General features: G+C 42.9%; 1 protein-coding gene across 1 annotated transcript in view; it reads right to left on the bottom strand.

Annotated features, from left to right (window-relative positions):
* The window catches only part of pacs2 (phosphofurin acidic cluster sorting protein 2), a gene marked incomplete at its 3' end in the record, with an annotated part of 48,435 nt that overhangs the window by 7,590 nt on the left and 17,671 nt on the right, over window positions 1-23,174 (bottom strand). The window contains 15 exon segments of the mRNA XM_024275155.1: window positions 53-207; window positions 274-380; window positions 445-549; window positions 841-973; window positions 1,039-1,163; window positions 1,290-1,361; window positions 1,589-1,679; window positions 2,888-3,042; window positions 3,120-3,179; window positions 3,256-3,336; window positions 3,407-3,480; window positions 3,595-3,757; window positions 6,587-6,712; window positions 7,327-7,416; window positions 8,930-9,017. Of these exon segments, the coding sequence (XP_024130923.1) occupies window positions 53-207; window positions 274-380; window positions 445-549; window positions 841-973; window positions 1,039-1,163; window positions 1,290-1,361; window positions 1,589-1,679; window positions 2,888-3,042; window positions 3,120-3,179; window positions 3,256-3,336; window positions 3,407-3,480; window positions 3,595-3,757; window positions 6,587-6,712; window positions 7,327-7,416; window positions 8,930-9,017 (1,625 nt within the window).

The following is a 23,174-nucleotide window of genomic DNA, read 5'->3' as shown; positions in this document are numbered from 1 at the left end:
GTTCCTCAGCAGACCTGACAGAACCAGAGTCGGTTCCAGAACATCCACCGACCTAGAGGGATGATGAGGAACCTCATGTAGCCGAGCCAGTCCGGCGTCTTGTGGGACAGATGGTCCACGAACAGCCGGAGCACGGCGCTGAGGTAGTTCTGCGCTCCGGCCACCGCGATCTTTATGGGAACCGGCGTCTGGGAGTTGCAGTTGCAGCTGGAAACAACAGACGCGTGAGAGCAGCCGCAGCAGACGCAAACGCAGACGCAGACGCAGACTTACAATCTCTGGATGCGAGACACGATGGTGTTGAACGCAGCCTGGATGTCGGCGGTGGTGCACGTGCAGACCACTGGGAAGTGATGGTTCTGCAGCAGATCTGACAGATACTGCAGAGAAAAACGTTGTTGAAGGATCCAGAGGCTGCAGCCCTCCCACAGGTGAGGGACTCACCTGGCCCTGCCAGTCCGACGTGTTGATGAGGATGATGCTGTCAGGAAGCTGGTTGTCTGAGACCAGGATGTGGTTGAGCTGGTCGTAAACCGTCTTTCTGGGAATCTGAGGAACAGAACAGAATTCCTCGTAGTGTTCCTTTGGTTATCGCAGGAGTTCTGTTTTCCTCTGAGGTCAGAGGTTTGAAGGCTGTAAAACTCCTAATTAAACACTTTTTCTCAGACGGACGTGAACATTTTCACTCTTTTAGACACTCAGAGTTCAAACCTTCATAAAAAAGATCCAAGATTATAAAACTGAAAACACAGATCTGGTCAGGATTAAAGATTTCTGTAAATTTGACAAACTGTTGATCTGTTGATAGGAGCAGCTATCAGAGCAGTTCCATCCTCCTACCTGTAGGTGGCAGCGCGTGTCCAGCGAGCGCTCGTTGTCCAGACTGTTGGCCCTCTCGTTCTGCGGCCGGCTGGGCTGGCGCTCCTTCAGGGACGTGCTCCGGCCCCGCCTCCCCGTCAGCTTTGGTTCCTGCCTGGAGGAGAGAGCCGAATCGTGGTGAAGACTGGATCCCAAACGGGTTCTCCTCGGATCACCAACCTGTTGGAGGAAATGATGAGCGACTCTGTTTTGGTCATCTTGCCACTAGGGGGCAGCCTCTCCAGGAACGTGTCCATGTTGTCCATCTCCAGCTCTGTGGTGGGGGTCACGGCCTCCGGCTGCTCCTGCAGGAGACACGCAGCAACAAATCGGATCCGGTCGGTTTGATCCGTTTCTCGGATCGATTTCAGGAGCGGCTGAGGAGATCTCCTCCGTCCATCTTCACCGCCATGACAGGAAGTGCTACTCACAAAGCAGTTGTTGTCGGACACTCGCTCATCCGGATAGTTGGCCCCTCCACATTTGCTTTTATCCAGATCAATCTGGAAAAATGGGATTGGAAACAAATGTGAATTTCCTGGTTTTGGAACAGAGAGAAAGTCTGGTTGTTCCAAACTCCTCATCCTGGAGGATCTGAAGGGAGCTGATCCCCCCCAGCTTTGATCCAGAAGCCAACCCCGGACTGATTTCTGCTGATTCTTATACAGATTCCCCATCGGAACTCTGGGAGTTTCTTCCCGCACCACCACAACCCGGTCAAAGGTCTCACCGGGCTCGGAGGCTCCCGGTGGCTCCGGCTGCTGTGAATGCTGCCGATCTCCGTTTGAGAGCTGGAGAGGGACAGGCCCTCGAAGTATGGCCTGGAAAAAACAGGAAAGGAGGTAGAATCCCATGAACATCCACAATCTTCCATAAACATCCTCACAAACTTCCACATGAAATTCCTCCCTAAATTCCATAAACTTCCTGAAATCCCAAGAACTTATTCATGAAATTCCATGAACATGCATGAAGTTCAGTGTGAAATTCCATGAACTTCCCTATAAAATTCTATAAACTTCCACCATAATTCCACACAGTTCCTTGTGAAATTCCAAGAACTTCTAAGAACTCCATTATAAAATTCCATAAACTTCCATGAACATCCACGAACGTCATGAAATTCCATCAACATCTATGAACGGTCTCATAAACTTCCAAGAACTTTCTCCTGAAATTCCATGAACTGTCATGAACATCCACAAACTTTATGAAATTTTATGAACATCTACAAACTTCCTCATGAAATCCCATGAACTTCCACATGAAGTTTCATGAACTTGCTTATAAAGTTCTATAAACTTCTACAAACTTCCAGACTTTGAAGCTGAAGAACCAAAACATTTCATTTGAGTGGAAACCCGACAACTTCCAGATTGAAGCCCTTTAAAAAACAAAGGTACCAGAAGGACGGTCAATGTACCAGAACGCAGTGACTCATCACACAGCCGGGTCAGTGTCCTAGTGGTAGAGTGTCTGACCTGACACTGGAGTCTGTAGGTTTGAGTCCACAGTCAAACCAACAGTTAGAGCAGCTTTGGGAAAATCTAATCAACCTTCAGAGTCAAAATCATCCGAGGTGAGTCGTGTGACGTGGTGAGAACTTCACCTCAGACAGAAAAACACAAACTGGTCTCAAACTCAAAGGTTTTGATCTGAACTCCCTTTCAAAATAAAGCACCGCTTCACTCGTTCCTCTTTTTGTCCATGGAGGGTTTTTTTTACCCATAATTCAAAGTGATATTTGATTCTTATTTGACAATTTAACTTGAATACTTTTTATAATTTAGAATTAAATATAAACAATTACTATTCAATCTTACATAAAACATTAAATAAATGTTGATTCCAGTTTCCATTTTTGGAGTTTTCTAATTAATATGTATTTTGTTATTAACATTAAAACATTTTAATTCATCCTAAAGTAACTTGAAACTCTCCATGTTGTTGCTGTAGAACAGACACACAGAAGAGTCTCGTTCTGCGTCTCCGTGATCTTCTCTCTCCCAGAACCTCCAGCGTTCCTCACTTCAGTTTGGGTTTTGGTGTACTCAGGACGCTGTCGTCGTCGTCCAGCTCCGGCCCGCTGTCGCTGGGGTTCTCAAACTCCACGCTGTCCAGGTCCAGATCCTCCTCCTCCACCTCCGGAGGCGGCTCTGCCAGGTCCTGCTCCGAGTCCAGAACCTTCACCAGAACACACACACACCTTTGTTTCTCCAGAACCTTTCCGGAGCGGCTGGGAGGAGTTCGGGAACACCCACCTCATCGGAGACCCGGAACCGCTTCAGGAGCGCCACCACGCGCTGCTTGAAGTTCTGCTGCTGCAACACAAACACAAAGTCTGCGTGATCGGACCTCCTGCCGTCCCACCTCTCCGGGTTCTCCTCAGGTTCTTACTCTGGTGATGGACGGAGTCCTGACGATCGACCTCCGCTGCTTCTTTGGCTTCCGAACATCAAACTCGTCGTCCTCCAGATCCTGACAAAGAACCGTCATTCCTCAGAGATCCTCCTCCAATCACCTTCAGCTGACGTCCAGGTGAACTCACCTGTCCCTGCACGGCGTCGTCGCTGGCCTCCTGCTCCGAGGAGAAGCTCTCGTACTCCTCCTCCGAGTAGTTATCTTCAGGAGGACATAAACGGAGGATTAGAGAGAAACTTCACGCATCAGAAATCCATCGTCTTGACGGGTTGCCAGGTTTGTCAGAATCAGAGGTGGAACAGAACCAGAACCCACCAGAACATTTGATCTTCTGGCCGCCCTGCAGCGCCGCGTCCTCGTGGTCGATGGGCTGACTGGACAGCGAGAAGATCCAGATCTCCGCCACTTTTCCCAGCAGATCTTTCTGGTTGCTGCAGAGAGGCAGGACCTGCCCCCCCTCGGTGGGATGCTGCATCACCTGCAGGAGGAGGTTCTGATAAATGTCTGGCGTCCTTCAGAGAACGTCACGGAGACACAAACAGATTCTGGACCGAGACAAAATCGGAATTCAGAAAAACCTCCAGGATTATTAGACACTGGATCCATGAGGAGAAAAACCGTTTGGGATCTTTTTCAATCCCAGATCTGAGAATTATTTGGCTTCTTTGGAGCAGAATTCACCTGCTGGTCATTCAAACGTTTTCATCTCTTTGACTGTTTGTTATTAATGTGTTTATTATTGAATCAAACATTCAGCTCAAAAAGCAAAGAAGCTCGAACCAGATCGGAGCTTAAAAGCTCATCTCCATCTGCAGTCCGTTAGAAAACAAAACATTGTTATTAAAAAGTATAAACATATTTAGCTTTTTAAATGAAAAGAAATACAATATAAACACATTATCAGGCATGTTATAAAACAAAAGAAATATTAAACTCAATCATAAATGCAATATAAACACATTGACCAATTTATAAAAAACAAAAACAACACAAAAATAAACATGCTCACAATTTAAAATGAAACATCTACACCAATTAAACACCATTAAACACTCTGATTTTCAGCAAATAATTAAACATATTCAGCATCTTTTATTTTTAAATTATATGAATCTTATCAATCAAAAAAGCATTTCAGCAGATCTTGAATGATGTCGCATTTTCAGCGTTTATTCATTTTTCAGCACGTTTTTATATTTCGGCCAATTTATATTTAACTTTATTATTTATTTAGTCTTTTTAAACATTATGCTTAAACCTTTTTTATGGTTCTTCATTTTTTTAAAGGCCTACATCAACTTTAACTTTTTAAGTGTATTTTAATGCCAGTTCCTCAGGAAAACAACCCCAAAGCTGTATTTGATCCATTTAAGCTTCTCTGAGCACCAGCCCCTTCCAAACCAAATACACTGTGATGTCACAAAGTGAGAACCGCCCCTTTCAGGAAGAGTCTGCGCAGCAGGCTCCGCCCCCAGGCTAACACAGACCATAAAGCAGTGATGTGTTTGGATGGTGAAACACAGAGGACGCTCTAGGATGATGTCATGAAGTGGGCGGTACCCACAAGGAGAGAAAGGCGGAGCCTCAGACATCGAGTTGTTTTACTTCCATGTAGCAAAAGAGTTCAGAAAAATAACTCTTATTTCATATTTAGTGTGTCAAAGGTCATATATGATCATTTATACGGAAGTCGTTCACCTCAAAAGACGAAAGTTTGTTTGTTGTTTGATGAAACACAAATTATGAATCAAATCGAAACAAAATCGAGACCCAAAAACGGAGGTTTGAGTCGAATCGTGGTGGTCGAGTTGACTTGTCAAAATAAAGTCTGAGGGTAACAAGTCTGACTTCATTCTTCAGTCTTTTAGCTTTGAAAAGAAACGTTTTTTGTTTGTTTGTTTGTTTGTTTGTTTGTCAGCACGCTACTGTAGACCACGAATGTTCAGAGTTTAACCCTTTAATGCCTGAATACATTTCCAGCTATGAAAAAAGATTTTCACTCGTGATTTGTTCTGAAGCAAATGCTAAATGTAGATAATTTAATATTTAATTTGGTTTGTCTCATATTTGAGACAACAGGCATTAAGGGGTTAAACTTCCACTATTACATCAATTATTGTTTCAGCTGATTGAAAATTTACTTTGAGTTTGTTATAAAAATGTTTCCAATTTCTGAGATTTGATATGTTATTTTTCTTGATCAATTTCTATTATTATTCTCTTATTAATTTAAAAGGTCTGTTTTCTTTTATTATTTTGCTTTTATCCAGTGTTTTAATTGACTAAAGAAATCATTAAACACAATTTATGTGTATTATTTTATAATTAATATTTTAACCCTAGAACAATGTGTGTACTCGTGTTTTTGTCAGTATTAGTATATTGTGTTACAGTAAACTTTTGTTCCTGTTCGCTCATCCATCAGGAGCTCCAACCTTCTGCTGACCTTCATTTATCTTCTGGTTTGACTGTAGAAATCCTTCAATATTTTCCTTTTTTAGATTTGTTCAACAGTATTCCAGATCTCCAACACAGTTTTTTGTCATTTTTATCATTGAGTAAATTCATTTTTTGTCTTATTTTGTAAATATTCTCCTTTAATTTAAGTTTTTCCCGACCATCAGAGCGAATGCAGCCTAATCTGAGGATCTTTGGCTCTAAGTTTAGCTTAAAGTTTTTCCGTGTTTCAGTGAATAATTCATCCGTTCTTCTTCGGTTACGGAGCTGAAGTTCATGTGGAAGCAGAACAAGCAGGTAAACGGCGTTTTCCCGTCTCCCGAGTCCAAACCCGAGTCTCCGTTTTCCTGGAAGGACGGATCTGTTCCTGAATCACGCTCCAGAGACTCCCACAAACGCGGGTCACCTCAGGACGTTATTCCAAATCCGGACGAGCCCGCCCGTTCCAGTGCAGTGAGAGCGCCTCAGGGATTTAGGCCCCGCCCCCTGTGGGCTTCTGCGTTTCCTCCAGCTAAAATCGGCTGCATCCTCCTGGGTTCTCCTGATCTTTGAGGGAGTCGGCTTGTTTTTCTCCTCCTGCAGCTGCTGAGATGTGGCCTGGATACCCGGAGCAACCAGCAGGCGGATCGGACTGAAGGTCGCAGCTCGACGATACGAGGGCGTTCCTCAGGAAAACTTGATTTAATCGGGTTCAGAGGAAGCAGAACTGTAGAAACATCTTCCTCTGATCCCTTTAGGCTGCAGAGATTCTCACAGTTTCTGATCCGTGTTTCACGTTCTCCTCATGAGGAAGATACACATGGATCATTTCCAGTGTGAAGATAAAACCCCTTGTGTCTGCGTTCAGTACCTCTGCCATGTCGATGGATCCCACCGCCAGAGTCTTGTAGCCCAGGATGGTCCGGTTCTTGTAGCGCTTCCTCCTCTGGAGCATGATCTGCAGCTTGTTTCCTTCTCGCTTTAGAAAGTGAGGATACTGAGAAGACACGAGGAGACGAGGACATAAGCAGGAAACGTGTTCCCTCTGATGAACCTCACGACCCACATGTGTGCTAATGCTGGTTAGGAAATGTAAACAGCTACTAATTAATCACAAACTGGGAAAAAATTAATCGCAATTGACTCATTTTTTTGTTACAGTATTTGCCGACCACTGATTATCTGTGAATAATCACAAAATAAAATCCCACAAATTTAGATCATTTATTTTTAATTAACGCTGTCGACCAATTTAGAAAAAATCTGATTAATGACACTTTTGTGATGTGATTAATCACTATTAATCACAATGTTTTACTAGGTAAATGTGATCAGAACATGCAGCTGTTGAGCAAAAACACGCCGTGGAAGTCTAAATCAAAGCGGAGGACCGCTGCTCCTCCAGGTGTGATTAATTTGCATTAATGAATATTAACCTGTTAATTCTGTTGATTAATATTGTGTGTTAATCCTGTTATTTACAGAATTTCCCTGCATTGATGAATAAAGTTGATTTTGAATCTTCTTAACGCGTTAATGTTCTCAGCTCTAGTCAAATACTCTATTTCTAGTCCTAAAACAGGAGGAGTAAAGGGGAGAAACATGGTTTACCTGCAGGGAAAAGGTGAGCGCCAGATCTGTCTCCACAGAACCACTAGGGGGCAGCACAATCTCATGGGACCTCAGAATGCGTTTGGAGCCCTGAGAGGAAAAACGGAAATCTCAATCAATCATACATGAACATCTACAGCAGGAGGTCAAACTCAATCGCACAGGGGACAGAATCCAGAACACAGCTGAGGTCGCGGATAAACATTTATTCAACACTCTGAAACTACATTTTAAAACTGTCATTTTTAACATAATTATGAACTAGATATACAACATTACCTGTGATAACGCTAGTGTGAATGCTGTAAACTGAATTAGGCCACTGAAGATGCTGAAGCTAATAGCTAAAAACGCTGAAGTTGATAACCAGCTAAAATATTAGCTAAACGCCAAATTAGCCTAAAAAGCTAAAAACAAAAAAACTAGGGTTAGCCAAGACAGCTAGCATGTAAATATTAGCCTAGATCCAAAATAGCCTAAAACTTTTTAAGACTAAATTAGCTGAAACAACTAGCATGTAGCAGAAAAGCTGAAAATGCTGAAGCTGAAATCACCAAAGCTAATAGATGAAACGGTTGAAGCTAATAGCGTGCTTAAATATTAGCTAAATGCCAAATTATACTAAAAACCTTAAAAATAAATAAATAAAAAAAACGTAGGTTAGCCAAAACAGGTAGCATTTAGCTGAAAAAAATAGCTAAACTTCAAAATAGCCTGAAAAAAGACTAAATTAGCCAAAACAGCTAGCGTGTACATATTAGCCTAACTCCAAAACAGCCTAAAAACTTTATTAAAAATCATAAATTTGACCAAAAAGCTATCAGAATGCTAATTTTTAAAACTTTAAAACTGTAACTTTTTAACACAATTATAAATTATAAAAAAGCAGGAATATTATTCCAGAATAAATCAACTTAAACCTTAAATAACTTGCAATATTTTACTCTCCATAAAAATATATTTCGTCAAAATTATACAAGTTAGAAGCTCAAGATAATATCGGGTCATTAATAACAATAAAATAAAATGATCTGGAGGGCCAGATAGAACTACTCGGAGGGCCGGATCCGGCCCCCGGGCCTTGACTTTGACACATATCCTATACATGCATCCATATAATATTCCCCTTAACGCCTTATTTCTCAAATATGCGACAAACCACTTTGGCTCCAAAATTACAAAAACTTAGCATCTACTTCAAAGTAAAACTTAAGTGGTATATTTTTCTTCATAGATGAAAATAAATTCATCATGAGGATGTACACATATGTACATAAACATATTAACTTTTGAATATACAGTAGTACTTGTGTATTTTTACATTTGTACATATATGTAGATTTATCCATAGTGGATTAAACTGCAGATTGAATGTATGGAGAACAAAAACAACTCAAATATTTATTGTTTACTCAATTACAAATAATTCTTTGCTTATTTTTTGGAAAAAAAACATGAATATTATTAAATGCTAAATTAATAAAAATAATTTTAAAAATTAAATTTTACATCTACATTCCTCGTGTTTCCATCATTTCTCTGCTCTACTGTCATCATCTTTTTCTTCATGTTTGATTCTGGAGTTTTATCCGTTTTGGATCACCTGGATTTTGACGGCGATGACCACAGAGATCAGCTCCTTATCCAGCTCCCTCATGACCACCAGCTTCTTCAGCGTCAGGCTGCACAACCTGCAGACACACAGAAGATTGACGTTCATACATGTAAACACCAGCGACAGGACCCCCCCACAGCGACCCTGACCCGCTTTTATTAACCCTTCAGACCCGGAGAGCCTCTCCACATCATCATTCCAACGGTTGACCTGCAGGACGGTCATTATAGAAAGAAAACCAGTTTAAAACGCTTCAGCTGATCATAAACTATGAATGACTGCAAAGCATTCTGGGAACGCGGCTGGCCTCCTCAGAGGATAAACAGAGTTAATGGTGTAAACGTTTAAAATGGCATCAGGCAGAAGTTGATGTTTATCCAAACACAAGCTGGAGAGAACACGGCGAGACGGAACGCTCTGATCAACCAGCTGGAGAAGCAGGAAATGAAGCTTTTAAAGGAGGTTTCAAAATAAAAGACAACTTTATTCATTTAGATAGGAATCTTCAAACTATTAACGGTTGTTCATCTTTAAAAACGTGTTTCTGTTTTTTCAGTTTGGAATAAAAACTGTCATTCAGGGAATGTCTGAGTCAAAAGGCCTTTTGGACGTCAGATCAGAGGAAAATTATCTTTATTTTTACGGTTCAGCATCTTCAGTGACATAAAGGAGATTTAAAAAATATTATAAAAAACATTCATTTATATTTTATACGTTTAACTTGGATCCGTTTTTACTGTTAGTGTCATTGACGTCCAGGTTCCTTAGAATACTTTAAGAATAATTTCCCAGCATTCCTCTTTGACCAGCATCTGGACTACAACCCCCCCCACACACACACTGGTACGTTGGTATTGATACTCCTTCACCTCCTCAGGTGGAGTTAAGGTTCAGTCGGGCAGAACAGACTGAAAACTCGTCTATAAACTGAACTGAGTTTTTATTCTGTTATCAAAAAGTTAAACACGGCTGTTTGACCTCAGTCAGTCAGAACTTCAGAACTTCGGGTCGTCTCTGGTCTGATCCAGACTCGGTTCCTCTGCCTCACAGAACGATTCGGCGTGTTTCCCTGACGACCGTTTTTCCCTCAGAGAAGCTCCGAGGACGAACCCACAAACCAGCAGAGAAACGGAACCACATTCTGGTTCTGGCTCCTCGGACTTCAGGGAAAACTGGTGCAGAAACTCAGAGTTTGGACTGAACAGAACCGAGAAAAGAAGAAACACGAGAAGGAAGCTGGATGAGAGGCTGTGTGTGTGTTTGCCTATGCATGTCATGCAACTGTGTGACTGCATGTGTGTGTATGTGTGTGTGTTTGTGTGCACGTGGGGGTGTGCATGTTTGTGTGCATGTGTGTACGTGTGTTTGTGTGCACGTGGGGGTGTGTGGGGGTGTGCATGTTTGTGTGCATGTGTGTACGTGCGCGGACTCTGCGCTTTAACAAGCCTGTCACGATGTTTTGAGAAACTTCCTGTCGGGGCTGAAAAGAAAAGTTTTTCTGAAAGAGGCTTTTATTTTGAGGAGCTTTTGTTTTGAAAAGCTGGTTCTTGGCCTTCCACTGTGGAATGAAACTGAACCCTCCGGATGACATCAGTGCTGAACTATTCAAGGCCAGAAAAACAAGGCAGAGTGACGTCCTGCAGCAGAAGAGGCTTTTCACACAGACTTCTGGGTAAACCAGGAGAGCGGCTGCAGACAAAAGGCAGAAATGAGCTCCAAAACCAGCTCGCCGTTTTCACCGCCAACAAACACCAGAGCTGATTGAGCATGAAACCCGACCCCTGTGCAGCTGAGAACAGGAAACGGAAAGGTGAGGCGGCAGCGGTTTGAGTAAAGACCTGTTAGCAGAGCCACAGATTAAGAGGCAGAGCATCAATCAGGAGAGAGGGGGCGTGGCCAAGGCGGGTCTAGGAAACCCAGGAGGATGAGTGAAGACCTTTCTGGAGCCAGGAGAGCCCCACACGATGAAAGCAGCCAAACGAAGGCGAGCGCTGCCGTCAGCTCAGCGTCCTCACGTTTGCTTTGGTGAACCCACGGCTCCGTCAGCTTCAGCCAAGCACGGCGGCGGCTGCATGGTGAGAAGCAGCTGATGGTCAAACAGCTTCTTCAGCCGTTCAAAAACGGTTTCAGTTCACATCAATTTACAAATATGCATAGAAAAAGAAAAACGTTTTTAGCTTCATTCTTCAAAGCTGTGATGTCATTTATGCCCCTCCCCCATTTAAAACATAAAACCATAAATGAAAAAAATAAGAAATCTACCTTTGGCTCATCAGAGTTTTTAATCTTTTAAACTGGAAAAAAACAGAATACTGCCACCTACTGTACGGGAGGAGCATCGCAGAAGAAACAACAAAGCACATGTTGGTTCCATTGAATGTATGTGGAGAACTGGACCGAGTGGCCCCGCCCCCCTGACATTCCAAACAGGAAGTACCTGCTAACTACAAGAAGCCAAAATCTAATTCAGCGTATAGGCTGATGCCGGCACAAATGACTGCATGAAAGAACTGGACTGAGTGACTCCGCCCCCTTGCATTCCAAACAGGAAGTGGCTCCAAGAAGCCAAAATCCCATCAACTTGTATAGCGAAATAAACCACTGTTATCAGTCATTCTATTGGTCAGAATAAACATTTTAACACCTTCTAGATCATTTTTCTGAACTTCAAGTTATTTAAGTTATAAACTTCAGTTATAAACTGACCAATCAGATGCCTCAATAAAAGTGGGTGGAGCCTGCCGGCCCCCACATCAAACTTTCAAAATGTTTAACAGATTTCATGTAGCCTGCTTTTAAGTGGTGGTGGGGGCGTGGCCTTCCAACAAGCTCACTACTGATTGGTGAAAGTGGTTGCCATAGAAACCTAGACCAATCACTGCTGACTGACGATGTCTGGCTCCAATATGGCGGTGTCTCTACTGCAAAAGAATGGCGACAGACTTGACTTCATTTGGTTGGAGACAGAAGTGACAAAAAGAAATGTTTAACTAAACTTTAGTTTCTTCTTTTTCCTTCAAGAGTCGCCACAGCCAATCAGCTTCCTCCATCTAACCTCCTCTCCTCTGACACCATCACCTTCACTACATTCATCCATCTCTGCTCCTGCCTTCCATCATCTGTTCTATCAAACGGTTGATCTGGTCCTTCAAAATAAAGCGCGTGGCGGCGGTTAGCTGCAGGTAACCGAGCGCCTTCACATGACTGCGGTTCGATTCCCAAAAGAATCCCTGTTCACAGTCAGAACTACACAAACCAACACCCAAAAAAAAGTTTTGTTGAAAGATGAACCGCGAGAGGACAACAGAAGCCCCGCCTCCCTCCACGTTTCATCAGTGACATCAGAAACCCTCTGAAAGGAGCTCGGTCCGACTCCGGGTTCAGAAGGTGGATCTGTGGGTTCTCTGGAGGCCTCAGCGTTTGTGGTCATTCGCTCCATCGCAGAGTGAAGCTGAAACCGGAGACGGATCTGATTCCCTTTAATGTCTGAAACACGAGACCACACCTGCTGCACATAAAACCCGCCAGCGCGCGAGGGGAGGAGTTTCAGCTTTCACGATGTACGGAGAACGGAAGCGGTCGAAAACGACTCTAAATATAGAAATAAGGAAAATATTCACTAAATAAGGATCTAAGATGAAAGAAAATGTTCTTATAGTGTCTTACTGATGTATCCACAGAAGAGAGACTGAAATAAGGAAAATGTCAAAGAACAAAAAATGTAAAATAGAAAAAGAAGTGGGAATCAAAGAGAATAAAATATGATGGGAATAATTAAAGATTAAATATATAAATGTTAAACACAGAAAAAAACATTAAAACATTTAACTTTATGTAAAAACATTCAAACAGATTTGATTTAAGGACATAAAATGTAGACATAAAAAGACATGAATCCAAAAGATAATTATAAATAAATTATAGATAAAACAAGTAAAAATAGACAAATTAATTGAAAAAAATAGACAAATGTAAAACATACAAGAACTCTCAGAACATTAAATAATAGGATCATATTTTAGTTTATGTTTCAGGAATGGTTCCCTGGTTCCTCCTTTATATAAGAAATAAATATAAGAAATAAAAATAAATAACTCAGTAAAGAAAATTACTGAAAACTTTAAATCAGAATTTGTAGTTTTTTTCATTTCCAAAATATATATATTTTTTGCTTCATTAATTTTAATCTTTTACATTCAGGCTGGTATTTTGTTCTGACCTTAAAAAGTTCGTCGAATCTGCTGGTTCTGCTCAGGCTGGACCATCACTCTGGTCCATGATCTCCTCCATTAACTCCGAGGGATCAAACTCGACACATCAACTCAATTTCCCACATTATCCACTTTCTGTTCACCAGTTACGTTTCAATCGGATTATTTTTGGAACAAATTGGTTTAAATTGGAAGAACCGTCAGGAGAGTCTATGAGAGAGGCGGAGCTTCTCCACAGACGGAGATGGAGCTGAGGGTAAGACGCTCCACCACAGCTCGGTGTGCGAGGTCCTCATATCTCCTCTGTGAAGACATTTATGAAGCGGGGTTGTCATGGTTACCCAACGTCCAGCTCCAGCTAAAAGGTATCCGTCTCACGTGAAGGATCAGCATGGAGGTTACCATGGCAACAGGGCTGAGCTGCCGGATTTCTGTGATCACAAATTTGGATCATTCTCAGATGTGGCCTCTTCATCTTCATCCTCCCGGGTCTACATGTGAGGTTCTCCTCCTCCTCCAGAGTCGGAGTGTTGGGTCGCAGGTCTGACCCGAACCCAAACATCTCCTGGGGTTCTGGAAGTCCTGAATCCGTTCACCGCAGCTGGACTTCTTTGGTGCTCAGAACTGATTCCGATCTCCTCTAAAGTCCTCAGAGATCTCCACAGATGTTTTAGCAGACGTCTTCTGCTTTTACTTCACTCCTCACAATCCGTGGGTCCGTTACTACGGCAACCGTGTCATCATGAAGCCTTTACATCTGTGGTGAAAAGGGGGTCTTAGAACTGTCAGGAACATGGAATCATCTCAGATTCCGGGTGAAAACCGGTCATCCGTGGGTTAACGACGGTCCAGGAACACCAGCAGGAGACTGGAGAGGAAAATGTTCCGTTTCTCACATGTTTCACCTTCGCTTCATCTTCTCGGTCTCATCTGCAGCCCACAGTCTGTAAGGAGATCTTCCTGCATGCTAAGACCTGAGGGGTGGGGGGCGGGGGGGTGTAGTGGGTATTTAGGACAGGGTGTCCCGTCTGCCCCCCCCCCCACAGCCGGGAACATGAGATTGAACGTTACATCACATTCCAGCTGCCTAAACATCCTAAACACTCACGGCGTGCCCAGCATCGCAGACATGCCTGGCTCCGCCCCCTCCCCGCTGGAGACCCAAACATGCAGGACTGTCCTCCTCGTGTCTGAACACCTCTGGCTTTGTGATGCAGACTGAAGACAGGAAGGATGAGGAGCAATCAGGACGGCGTTTTGGTCAAACGAATGATGGAGGAAGATTCCCTCAAACTATGAATTTAAAGAAAGATTCTTCTGTTCAATCCAGAGAATTCACTGGATCCACGTCTTTTACAGAATCCCAGAACAATAAGCTCCGCCCCCTCAAGACCAACTTTGATCTACTAAAAATCAAAAGTTAGAGATCTGGCTCCCAGAGAAACCTGAGGAGGAAGTTGATCCTCCAGAGGAGATGGAGATTATCCTCCAGACTTGGAGAGGACATCTGAGGCCCGCTGAGACCGGACCTGCACGCTGAGCTGGTTCTGATGAGACTCTTATCTAAATGACAATCATGATGAGTCAGTTCATAAAATGTGTCGGTTTAGCCTGATGGATTATTGGTGGGACGGATTTGTCCCAAAGTTAATAAAAGCAAAAGGCGCGCAGACAGGAAGAGAAACCCCCACATCCTATTAGGAGGGAGCGGCGGCGGCGGCGGCGGCGGCGGATTAGTCTGACAGAATGGGAGCAGGCATGCAGGTGTGCAGCATTTTAATGCCACATCAAGCCTGCTTGATTTATTTTTATTCAACAGGATCAGCTATTTGAAAAACTTTTTGATGCTGTGAAGCTTTTATTTTGAAGGGCTTCTCCAGTTAAAAGCCTTTTTTTCTGGGAAAAACAAAAGCAGCTTCTGCGTTTGAAATCCCAAATATGGTTTTCATCTGCAGTTCAGGATTTATTCATCTGTCACAGGGACTTTCTCAGCCCAGTCCCTGATCTCCGCATCTAATCTGTGGAAACGCGCCGGCGCTGAATCAGCTGCAGAAGAAAAGGCTCCTCTCTGGACGGGACGCTTCAGTTCGTCTCCTGTGGGACGCATCAGCAGCGAGGGCGTGCCAGGAAGCCCTACAGCAGACTGGGGGGGTCCTGCTGGAGCGATGCCCGGCCCGCCTGGTTATCCTACAGCTGATGAATGTGCTGCACGCCTGTGCACGGGGGGGGGGGCATGAGGCCTCACAGGAAACAAAACTGCTTTTAAGAATCGAATTTACTCCCTAAAAGGATTAAAGACACATTTCTGATGAAGGGGAGATAAAACTGCTTAGAGCAACATTAGAGGTAAAACATAATCAAAAATATTATTACGGTTTTAGTCTTGTAATGTTACACGAGTTACTACATGAGATGTAACTGAAGTGACAGCACTAAAAGGATATAAATGAAGATTCTTTAAAGTTCACAATTTGTCAACAGATAAATTAAGTTAATTTTTCTGCAACAAACTGAGTATTTTTACCATCAATAAGTTTCTAAGGGTCTCTTGTATTGATTTGTTGTCTCACGCTAATTAAATATGTTACTTTAGTACTTCGCTCTAATTGAACACAAAATCCCTGCAGTAACACTGACACGATATGAAATGATCATGAGGCATAACGAAGTATTTATCAGTCTTAAAGGCTGCAGTTTCTAAACGATGTAAATCTAAATTTAACTTGAGTAAATGTATTTTACTTTTTAAGGTTTATTTGTTTGTGTGTTTAATATATGAATGTATGAATGCCTCTTGGCAGGTTTCTCTCGAAAAACGTGGGAAAGGGAAAGAATAAAACGACAGAAAGATTTTACGTTCTTAAGCCTGTGTTACGCCGCGAAGACCATAACTTTATATATATATATATATATATATATATATATATATATATATGGACGCACATATATTTATATATATGTACATATACACATATGCATATATATATGTATATATATTATATATATATATATTATAAAATAAACATGAACATAAACTACATAAATGTTTCAATTTTTTTTATATTTTTCTAAATATTTTATGAAACAATGAAAAACGACCAAAATAAAAAATAGAAGAACACAAACAATAAAAGAGATAATTCTTTACAGATTGAGACTCAGTCAGACTGTACTGACTCTCAGTTCGGCTTGTTTGTGTTTTTCTCTACATTTTGATTTAGGGAGAAAAATAACGTCATCCTGGTGGCTACCCACAATGCAGTGCAACACTTCAGCTTAAAGGAATCCTACTTTTTATCATTAAATGTCTCATATTTATGGAAAACCATTAAATAAAGCAGAAATGTTGATGTTTAGCTTTGCAGGTCCAATGACTTCTGCTACTGAGCCAAAAAAGAACTCAAATATGTCTTAAATTGTGTGAAAGACAACAAAATCTACAATATCTGTTCAAATCAAACCCGTTCTGAGCAGAAAGCTCCAGATTCAAACTCACATGGTGCTGCAGTTGTTGGTAAACCGTCTCTGTGAAGAATAACCAGCAGGAGCCAAAGTCTAAACTCCGTCCTGAAGGTTGCTCTCATAAATCATATTTGCTGCATGAATCTGTGTCAGTAGATCATTAAGCTGTGAGCGGGCGAAGCTCCGGCCTCCTCAAACCTTCATCTCCACAAACATTCACCCCTAATCTTCACAGGAGGGGAACAGAAGTCCAGCAGAGGCTGCAGATCATCCAGAGAGGACTCCAGGACGTCAAATGATCCTCAAAACTTGATTTATAAAAGATGAGCTCCTGAGAATCAAGGAGAGACCGTTTGATCCCAGCATCACCTTGGTGTTTCTCTAATTAGCTTTAAAGGGCGGAACCAGCATAAAGGAAGCCGGTACAAACAGGAACACCGGAGACGAAAACAGAACAACACTCCGCATGTTTACCACCAGACACAAACGCCGCGAAGATCCTGCGACCCCGCTCTCAGAGAGACAGAGCTTTATTTTGAAGGGCAGAGGGCCGACGTGAAGCAGAAAGCAGGACTGAGAGATCCCGACCTCCAAAATGCCCAGAGGCACTTAGGCAGAGCAAACAGCTGCATGGAACTGTGAAGGAGAACAGCTTCCTTTCTGTCCTAGCAACCCAGGAGTCAGCGTCACCGGACGAGCTCAGGTGCTCCTGAGAAGATTTATTTACCCCAACCTTGAAGATAACTCCAGGAGAGCAGATGAATGAGGACGTCGTTGGATTTGATTTAAAGCTTTAGAGAATTTAACATCTGACTCAAGGTGGCGCTCTCTGCAATGGTCACATGTCGACTCTATGCACTTTTCTGATAAACTTTTCACTTTTTCAGCATCTCCACTAACATTTTAGGGGGTGAGTCTTATAAAGTCACGGCCCGGGGGCCGGATCTGGCCCTCTGAGTAATTCTATCCGGCCCTCCAGATGATTTGATTTTGGTTTGGCTAATATTTACACGCTGACTGTGTTGCTAAGTTAGGCTTTTTCAGTTTTTTAGGCTATTTTGAAGTTTAGTTATTGTTTCAGTTACATGCTAGCTGTTTTTTTTGTTTGTTTTTTTAGCTTTTTAGGCTAATTTAGCATTTAGCTAATATTTCAGCTTCAGCATTTTTAGCTATCAATTTCAGCATCTTCAGCTGCCAAATTCAGCTTCCAGCATTCACACTAGCACTATCACAGATAATGCTATATATCTAGTTCATAATTATGATAAAAAGTTACAGTTTTGAAGTTTTCAAAATTAAATTGTAGCATGTTGAATAAATGTTTATCCTGTAACATAAAGTGTGTTTTGGATTTTGGCCTCTTGTGTGATCGACTTTGACTCCTAAATGTAAAGCCTTCATTATAGTTGTTTTAAGTTCACCTTAAATAGAAATTAAGGTTAAAATCCAGATTGTGACGAAGAGAGAATGAAAACAGCTGGTAAGATGAAAGGAAGATACTGATTCTTTGTGGTAACGATTTGGCCTCTTTCACTTTTGTTTTTGGTCGTTTTGTAGAACAACAATGGTCTCTTCATCACTGAGGCTCGTCTTCATTCTATTGACAGATTTACAGACATATTAACCTCAAAGTGGTGACGGATTTCTCACGTACATAAGCCGACGGTTACGTTATCTCACGTTGACACGTTTGCCAAGATTCAGACTGAATGACTTTATTGTGTTTTCAATTGGAGCGCCGCTGGAGGAACGCCGCGGCGGGTCATTGATGCACGTGGCGGGAAGTCCTGCAGAACGCTGCAGCAGAAGCAGCGCTGCAGGACAAAAACAACATCGATTACATTTTAATGTTTCTTCTTTAAAGCAGAAAAAGTCACGACTCCTTTGACTCAAAACTAACATTTCAATAAAATGAGGACCGCCACACCGTATGAAGTGAGTCTTCATCAACCTTCAGCTCAGAGAAGAATGATTAAAGCCGTTCTCCAGAGGGTTTCTTCATATACGGTCCAGACTGTTTCATTAAGTCTCAGGAAAACCGAAGCTCCAGAGATGAAACCTCAACGTTTGTGGAGGAGCTGAAGGTGCAAAAACAACCTTTAGAATCACATTTTTCATGGTAACAAACTGAACCACATTCAGACTTAAAGATCAGATCATCAGGAACCAGAAATAACTTTAAAGCTTTTTTTGATAACCACAACAATGTTTTTGGAAGATTTGATGAAGATTTATATACAGAAAAAAACAAAATAAAGTATTGCTTTGAAAAATACTTAAAAATACATCTAACGTTAACCCTTTGGTTTATTTGTTGTACTCTGGATCTAATGTGAAAACAGGAGTTCATGCTTCGTCTTTCTCTTCACCACAAATGTATTTTAATTGCTGAGAAATTACAATCTGACCACAGTTATGGGGACAGCTGTAAACCGCTATAGACGTAAAAGCTTTCCATGCTTCAACCAGACTTGAATCTAAAGCCCAGTTGAACCCCCAGCTGGTTTTTGGGTTGACCGGGTCCCTGGGGGTCCGGAGTTCCTTTGAGGCTGGTACAGCCGTCCTTTAGGGACATTAGGAAACGTACTATTGTAGGTGTATCATGAAGTATTCCTGCACATTCTCACTTCCGTGTCACTTTTTGACGTTTTGGGTCTTCTAAGGACATCGGGGTCCCCAACCCTGAGGACGTGGTACCAGACGGGATAACGGACGCAGAGCGGGTCAGGGTTGGAGTACCAGTCTGTGTCCCGAGGGTTTGGACCCCTGATTAGTGTACGCGTTATTTTCCCTTTCTGTGGCGCGGTACCAAGCGGACCTCGGACTGGTATTGGTTTGCAGCCCAGAGGTTGGGGTCAGAAAACCACAAGTTGGAGACACCCAGAAGGTCATGAAGTGACGCGTATGAGGCCTAACCATACGTCCATGTTGGGAGTGAGAAGGCATCGGGTATTTGTCACTTATGTCGTAGGAGTGATGCTGTCACACGGTCTCCTTACGCCACTCTAGTCCAGGGCGTTCAAATCCAGGCCTCGAGGGCCAGTGTCCTACCTGTTTTCTAACCAACCTGCCAATGAAGCTCCTTATTGGCTAAACACACCTGATGCAGGTAATCAGCAGATGAGGCAGGATTCCTGGAAAGGCAGGAGGCCGGCCCTCGAGGCCTGAATTTGGACATCTAGTCATTTGCAGGCAGTGAGTTCTGGCTCCTTACTGACCGCATACGAATACTGCATGTACAGGTGTGCATGTATCATGTGAACACCAACATATGATACACCTGCAGCACACCTACTTCCCCATCACATGTTGTATCACCACGACCTGCAGCACACCCGTAGGAAAAATGTGCATGAACATTTTCTCTCTATGGATTCACCATCTCAATACTTCCAGCAGATAAACTACGTCTTGTACAGGTGGAGCGTCTTCATCTACGCTTTTGGTTTACCTGCATGTCAGTAAAACCTCAGAAGTTTGTCTTTTCTTTTCACTTTGATGTCTTTCACTTTATAGATATGAAGCTGAAAGGAGGCGGTGTTCCTCCTTTCAGCTTCAGGCTGAAGCCTCTCAGCCTCTTCAGTCCACAAACGTCCTCAGAAACGGACGAAGCGCTGGCGTTCTGTCACATCCTGCAGAGACGAGCTGTGTTTGCATTTCATTAGATCTGTGATGACTCACACAAAGAACTGAGCCGACTGGCGGTTCTGTAATCACCGCTCGTGTTTACCGAGCCTCAGTGGATCTGACCGCCACGATCTGCCGTTCTTCAGCTGCGGCGGTGAATCCAGCGTTTGTTCTGAGTCGAACCTGTTCTGGGCTTTTGTCCCTGATGGGAAACCAACAACACATTCTGAATGAACTGATTTTGTTTGGTATTTTACCGTAAATAAACAACAAACTGTGTTGGATGAATAGGCGGAACAACGATGGCTGTTGGAACCCGCTCACTGTGGTGGTTCAGAGCTGATGTTTCATTGGTCTGACGTCAATCAAAAAGCCACACCCCCTTTTTATCTCTCTCTTTGGCCTCCAAAAATATAACCGGTTATAACTCTCCTCCAGTCAGCCGATGACTTTACCCACAGTAGAAACGAAAATGTTTGAGCCTCCGTTCAGGTTTGGTTCCAGGTTGTAAAAGACGCCGACTGGTCACCTGGTGACCTGACCCGCTCCAGTTCCTTTAGTTTCTGACCGGCATCAATGACGATTAGAAAGTTTTGACCTTTTTTACTAAGTTTTACCGTTTCTTCAGATTCTTCTGCATCTTTCCATCAGAAACATGAAGTTCTGGTTCAGAGCGCCGTCAGCCGTGAAAGCAGAGACCTGCTGCATGATGGGAGTGTCGGCGGTTTTGACATCGACAAACACGAGACTTTCATGTTTCCGTTTCGGCCTCAGCCCCCCACCCCCAGCTCAGTGGACGCTGGTCTGTTTGGGTTCTTCAGCGACTCACATTCTTCACAATTTAACTGGGAGGAGAGAAGCTGCACTTTGGCTCCGGCTCGGTTTCGCATCAGCAGATTTAACCACAAACTTTGACCTGAGAAAACCTCCTGCCTCCGTCAGTCTCCACGTCTTCTTAAAATCTGAGACACTCGTCTGTCCAGCACTCTTTTTGTGGAAAGTTTTAAAAAAAGGTCTAGAATGAGCGTTTTGGATAAAAAAAACTGTAAATCAACAACAGTGATTCTGGTAGCAGATTATGTTTGATCAGCTGGTTCCACATCTGAGAGAACATGGGAGGAGCAGTGGGCCGAGTTTCTCACATTAACTCATATTAAGACGTCTCTTTGATGTTCCAGATGCTTTACCTCGTTTAGGTGCTTCATGAGGACATTCCAGCTCCAAACTGCAAAAGCTGTAAACTCGGGTTCTCCACGAACTCACGTTCTCCACGAACTCACGTTCTCCACGAACTCACGTTCTCCACGAACTCACGTTCTCCACGAACTCACGTTTCCCACGAACTCACGTTCTCTAAGTACTTAGGTTCTCTACACACTCAAGTTCCCTACAAAGTTATGTTTACTACAAACTCGTGTTCCCAACAAACTCACGTTCCCTATAAACTCACGTTCCCTACAAACTCACGTTCCCTATAAATTCGTGTTCCCTAAAAACTCTGTCTGATAAACTCACGTTTACTGCAAATTCAATCTTATTTAAGTGTTTGTTGCAATTAAAAAAAAATCTTTTTTTTCATGTTTTTAACGTTGTAGATTTTCATAACTGCATCCTTGGAAGCATTTTATTTACAGATCCGTATTTTAATGAATGTTTCTCTTAAATTTGGCAGAATTTATGGTAAAACTGGCAGACTTTGGAAGATCTCGTTTTCTTTCATGTTTCTAGGAATGTTTGGGAGAAAATTAAACCACAGAAAAGAAAAATGAAAATGTTCTAAAGTTCCTCATTTCTGCTGCGCGTGATTGAACATTTCCTCGTTATCGTCTCCTCGCTCTGACCCGTCCTCCTACGGCATTCTGGGTATCCAGGATTCTTCTGTCAGGTCACTCATTGTGTGGACTCACAGAACCTTTCAGGTCCATCCTCGGAACCGCTTTCATACGGATCTGTTTTAGCATCAGTTTGCTTTGTGCTAACGTGAACTGGATCCTGTAGTTCACACGGCGAGAGCAGAGGTCGCCGTTAGCGTTCATGAGGTCACTGAGGCCACGTTTGGGGCTGTGAAGGAACACTCTCACCGTTAATCCGTGAACATTTGTCCACCAGCAGATTTTCCTGCTCCAACGTCGGATCGTCTCCATCTGTCCCCAACATCCGGTGGGAGTCATGTGACCCAGCAGCTCTCCTGATCACCACGATATGTGAAAGCCTCTAAGCTCCCCAAGTTTCAGAAAGAGCCTGACCTACATTTCCTCTGCATGCTCCAAATTCAGGAGAAAACTTCAACAAGCCTCAGAGAAAGAACCGAAATAGTAACTCCCTCTTGTGACGCCGGCTGGTGGAGGAGGCGAGCCCCCGAATCGGCCTGCAGCCCCCCCCCCCTCAGCAAAACCACGAGACTGCCGCGGTGCATTCATGAGAGGACCACAAACTGCATCCGGACGTCAACAGGATCACACTCCAGTCAGCAGCAGGAACGTGAAGCTGCAGCTTCAGGGTCTCAGAACTCTGGAAAAGGTCCCATCGAAATGGGATTTATCCTTCATTCTATAGCAAATTATTGTTCAGAGTTTTCTTGTTCAATGGTTTAGAACAGTGTTTTTCAACCTTTTTTGAGCCAAGGTACACTTTATCCATGAAAAAAATCCCGCGGCACACTAGCATCAAAAAGGTAAAAAAATGTAGTCTGTATTGATGCACATTCCCTCCACAATCTAGTGTACATTTTTTTAAATAATCAGGAAGTGTCATTGCAGCGCAGAGGTGCTGTCACTTTAACCCAGTGTTTCTCAATGCACTCCCTCGCCCAACCCCCCCACTACAACTTTCTGTTGCAAATATGGTTATCATTAGTCATTTTGCTCAAATTAAATGTATGTCTTCAAAACAGTCTACATTTACTGTCATTAAAGAGTGACAAAAAAATCTTT

Source organism: Oryzias melastigma, linkage group LG22, assembly GCF_002922805.2.
Source record: "Oryzias melastigma strain HK-1 linkage group LG22, ASM292280v2, whole genome shotgun sequence".
Lineage (NCBI taxonomy): Eukaryota > Metazoa > Chordata > Actinopteri > Beloniformes > Adrianichthyidae > Oryzias > Oryzias melastigma.
The sequence above is the reverse complement of the archived record's forward strand: the minus strand, read 5'-3'. Positions and strand labels throughout refer to the sequence as shown.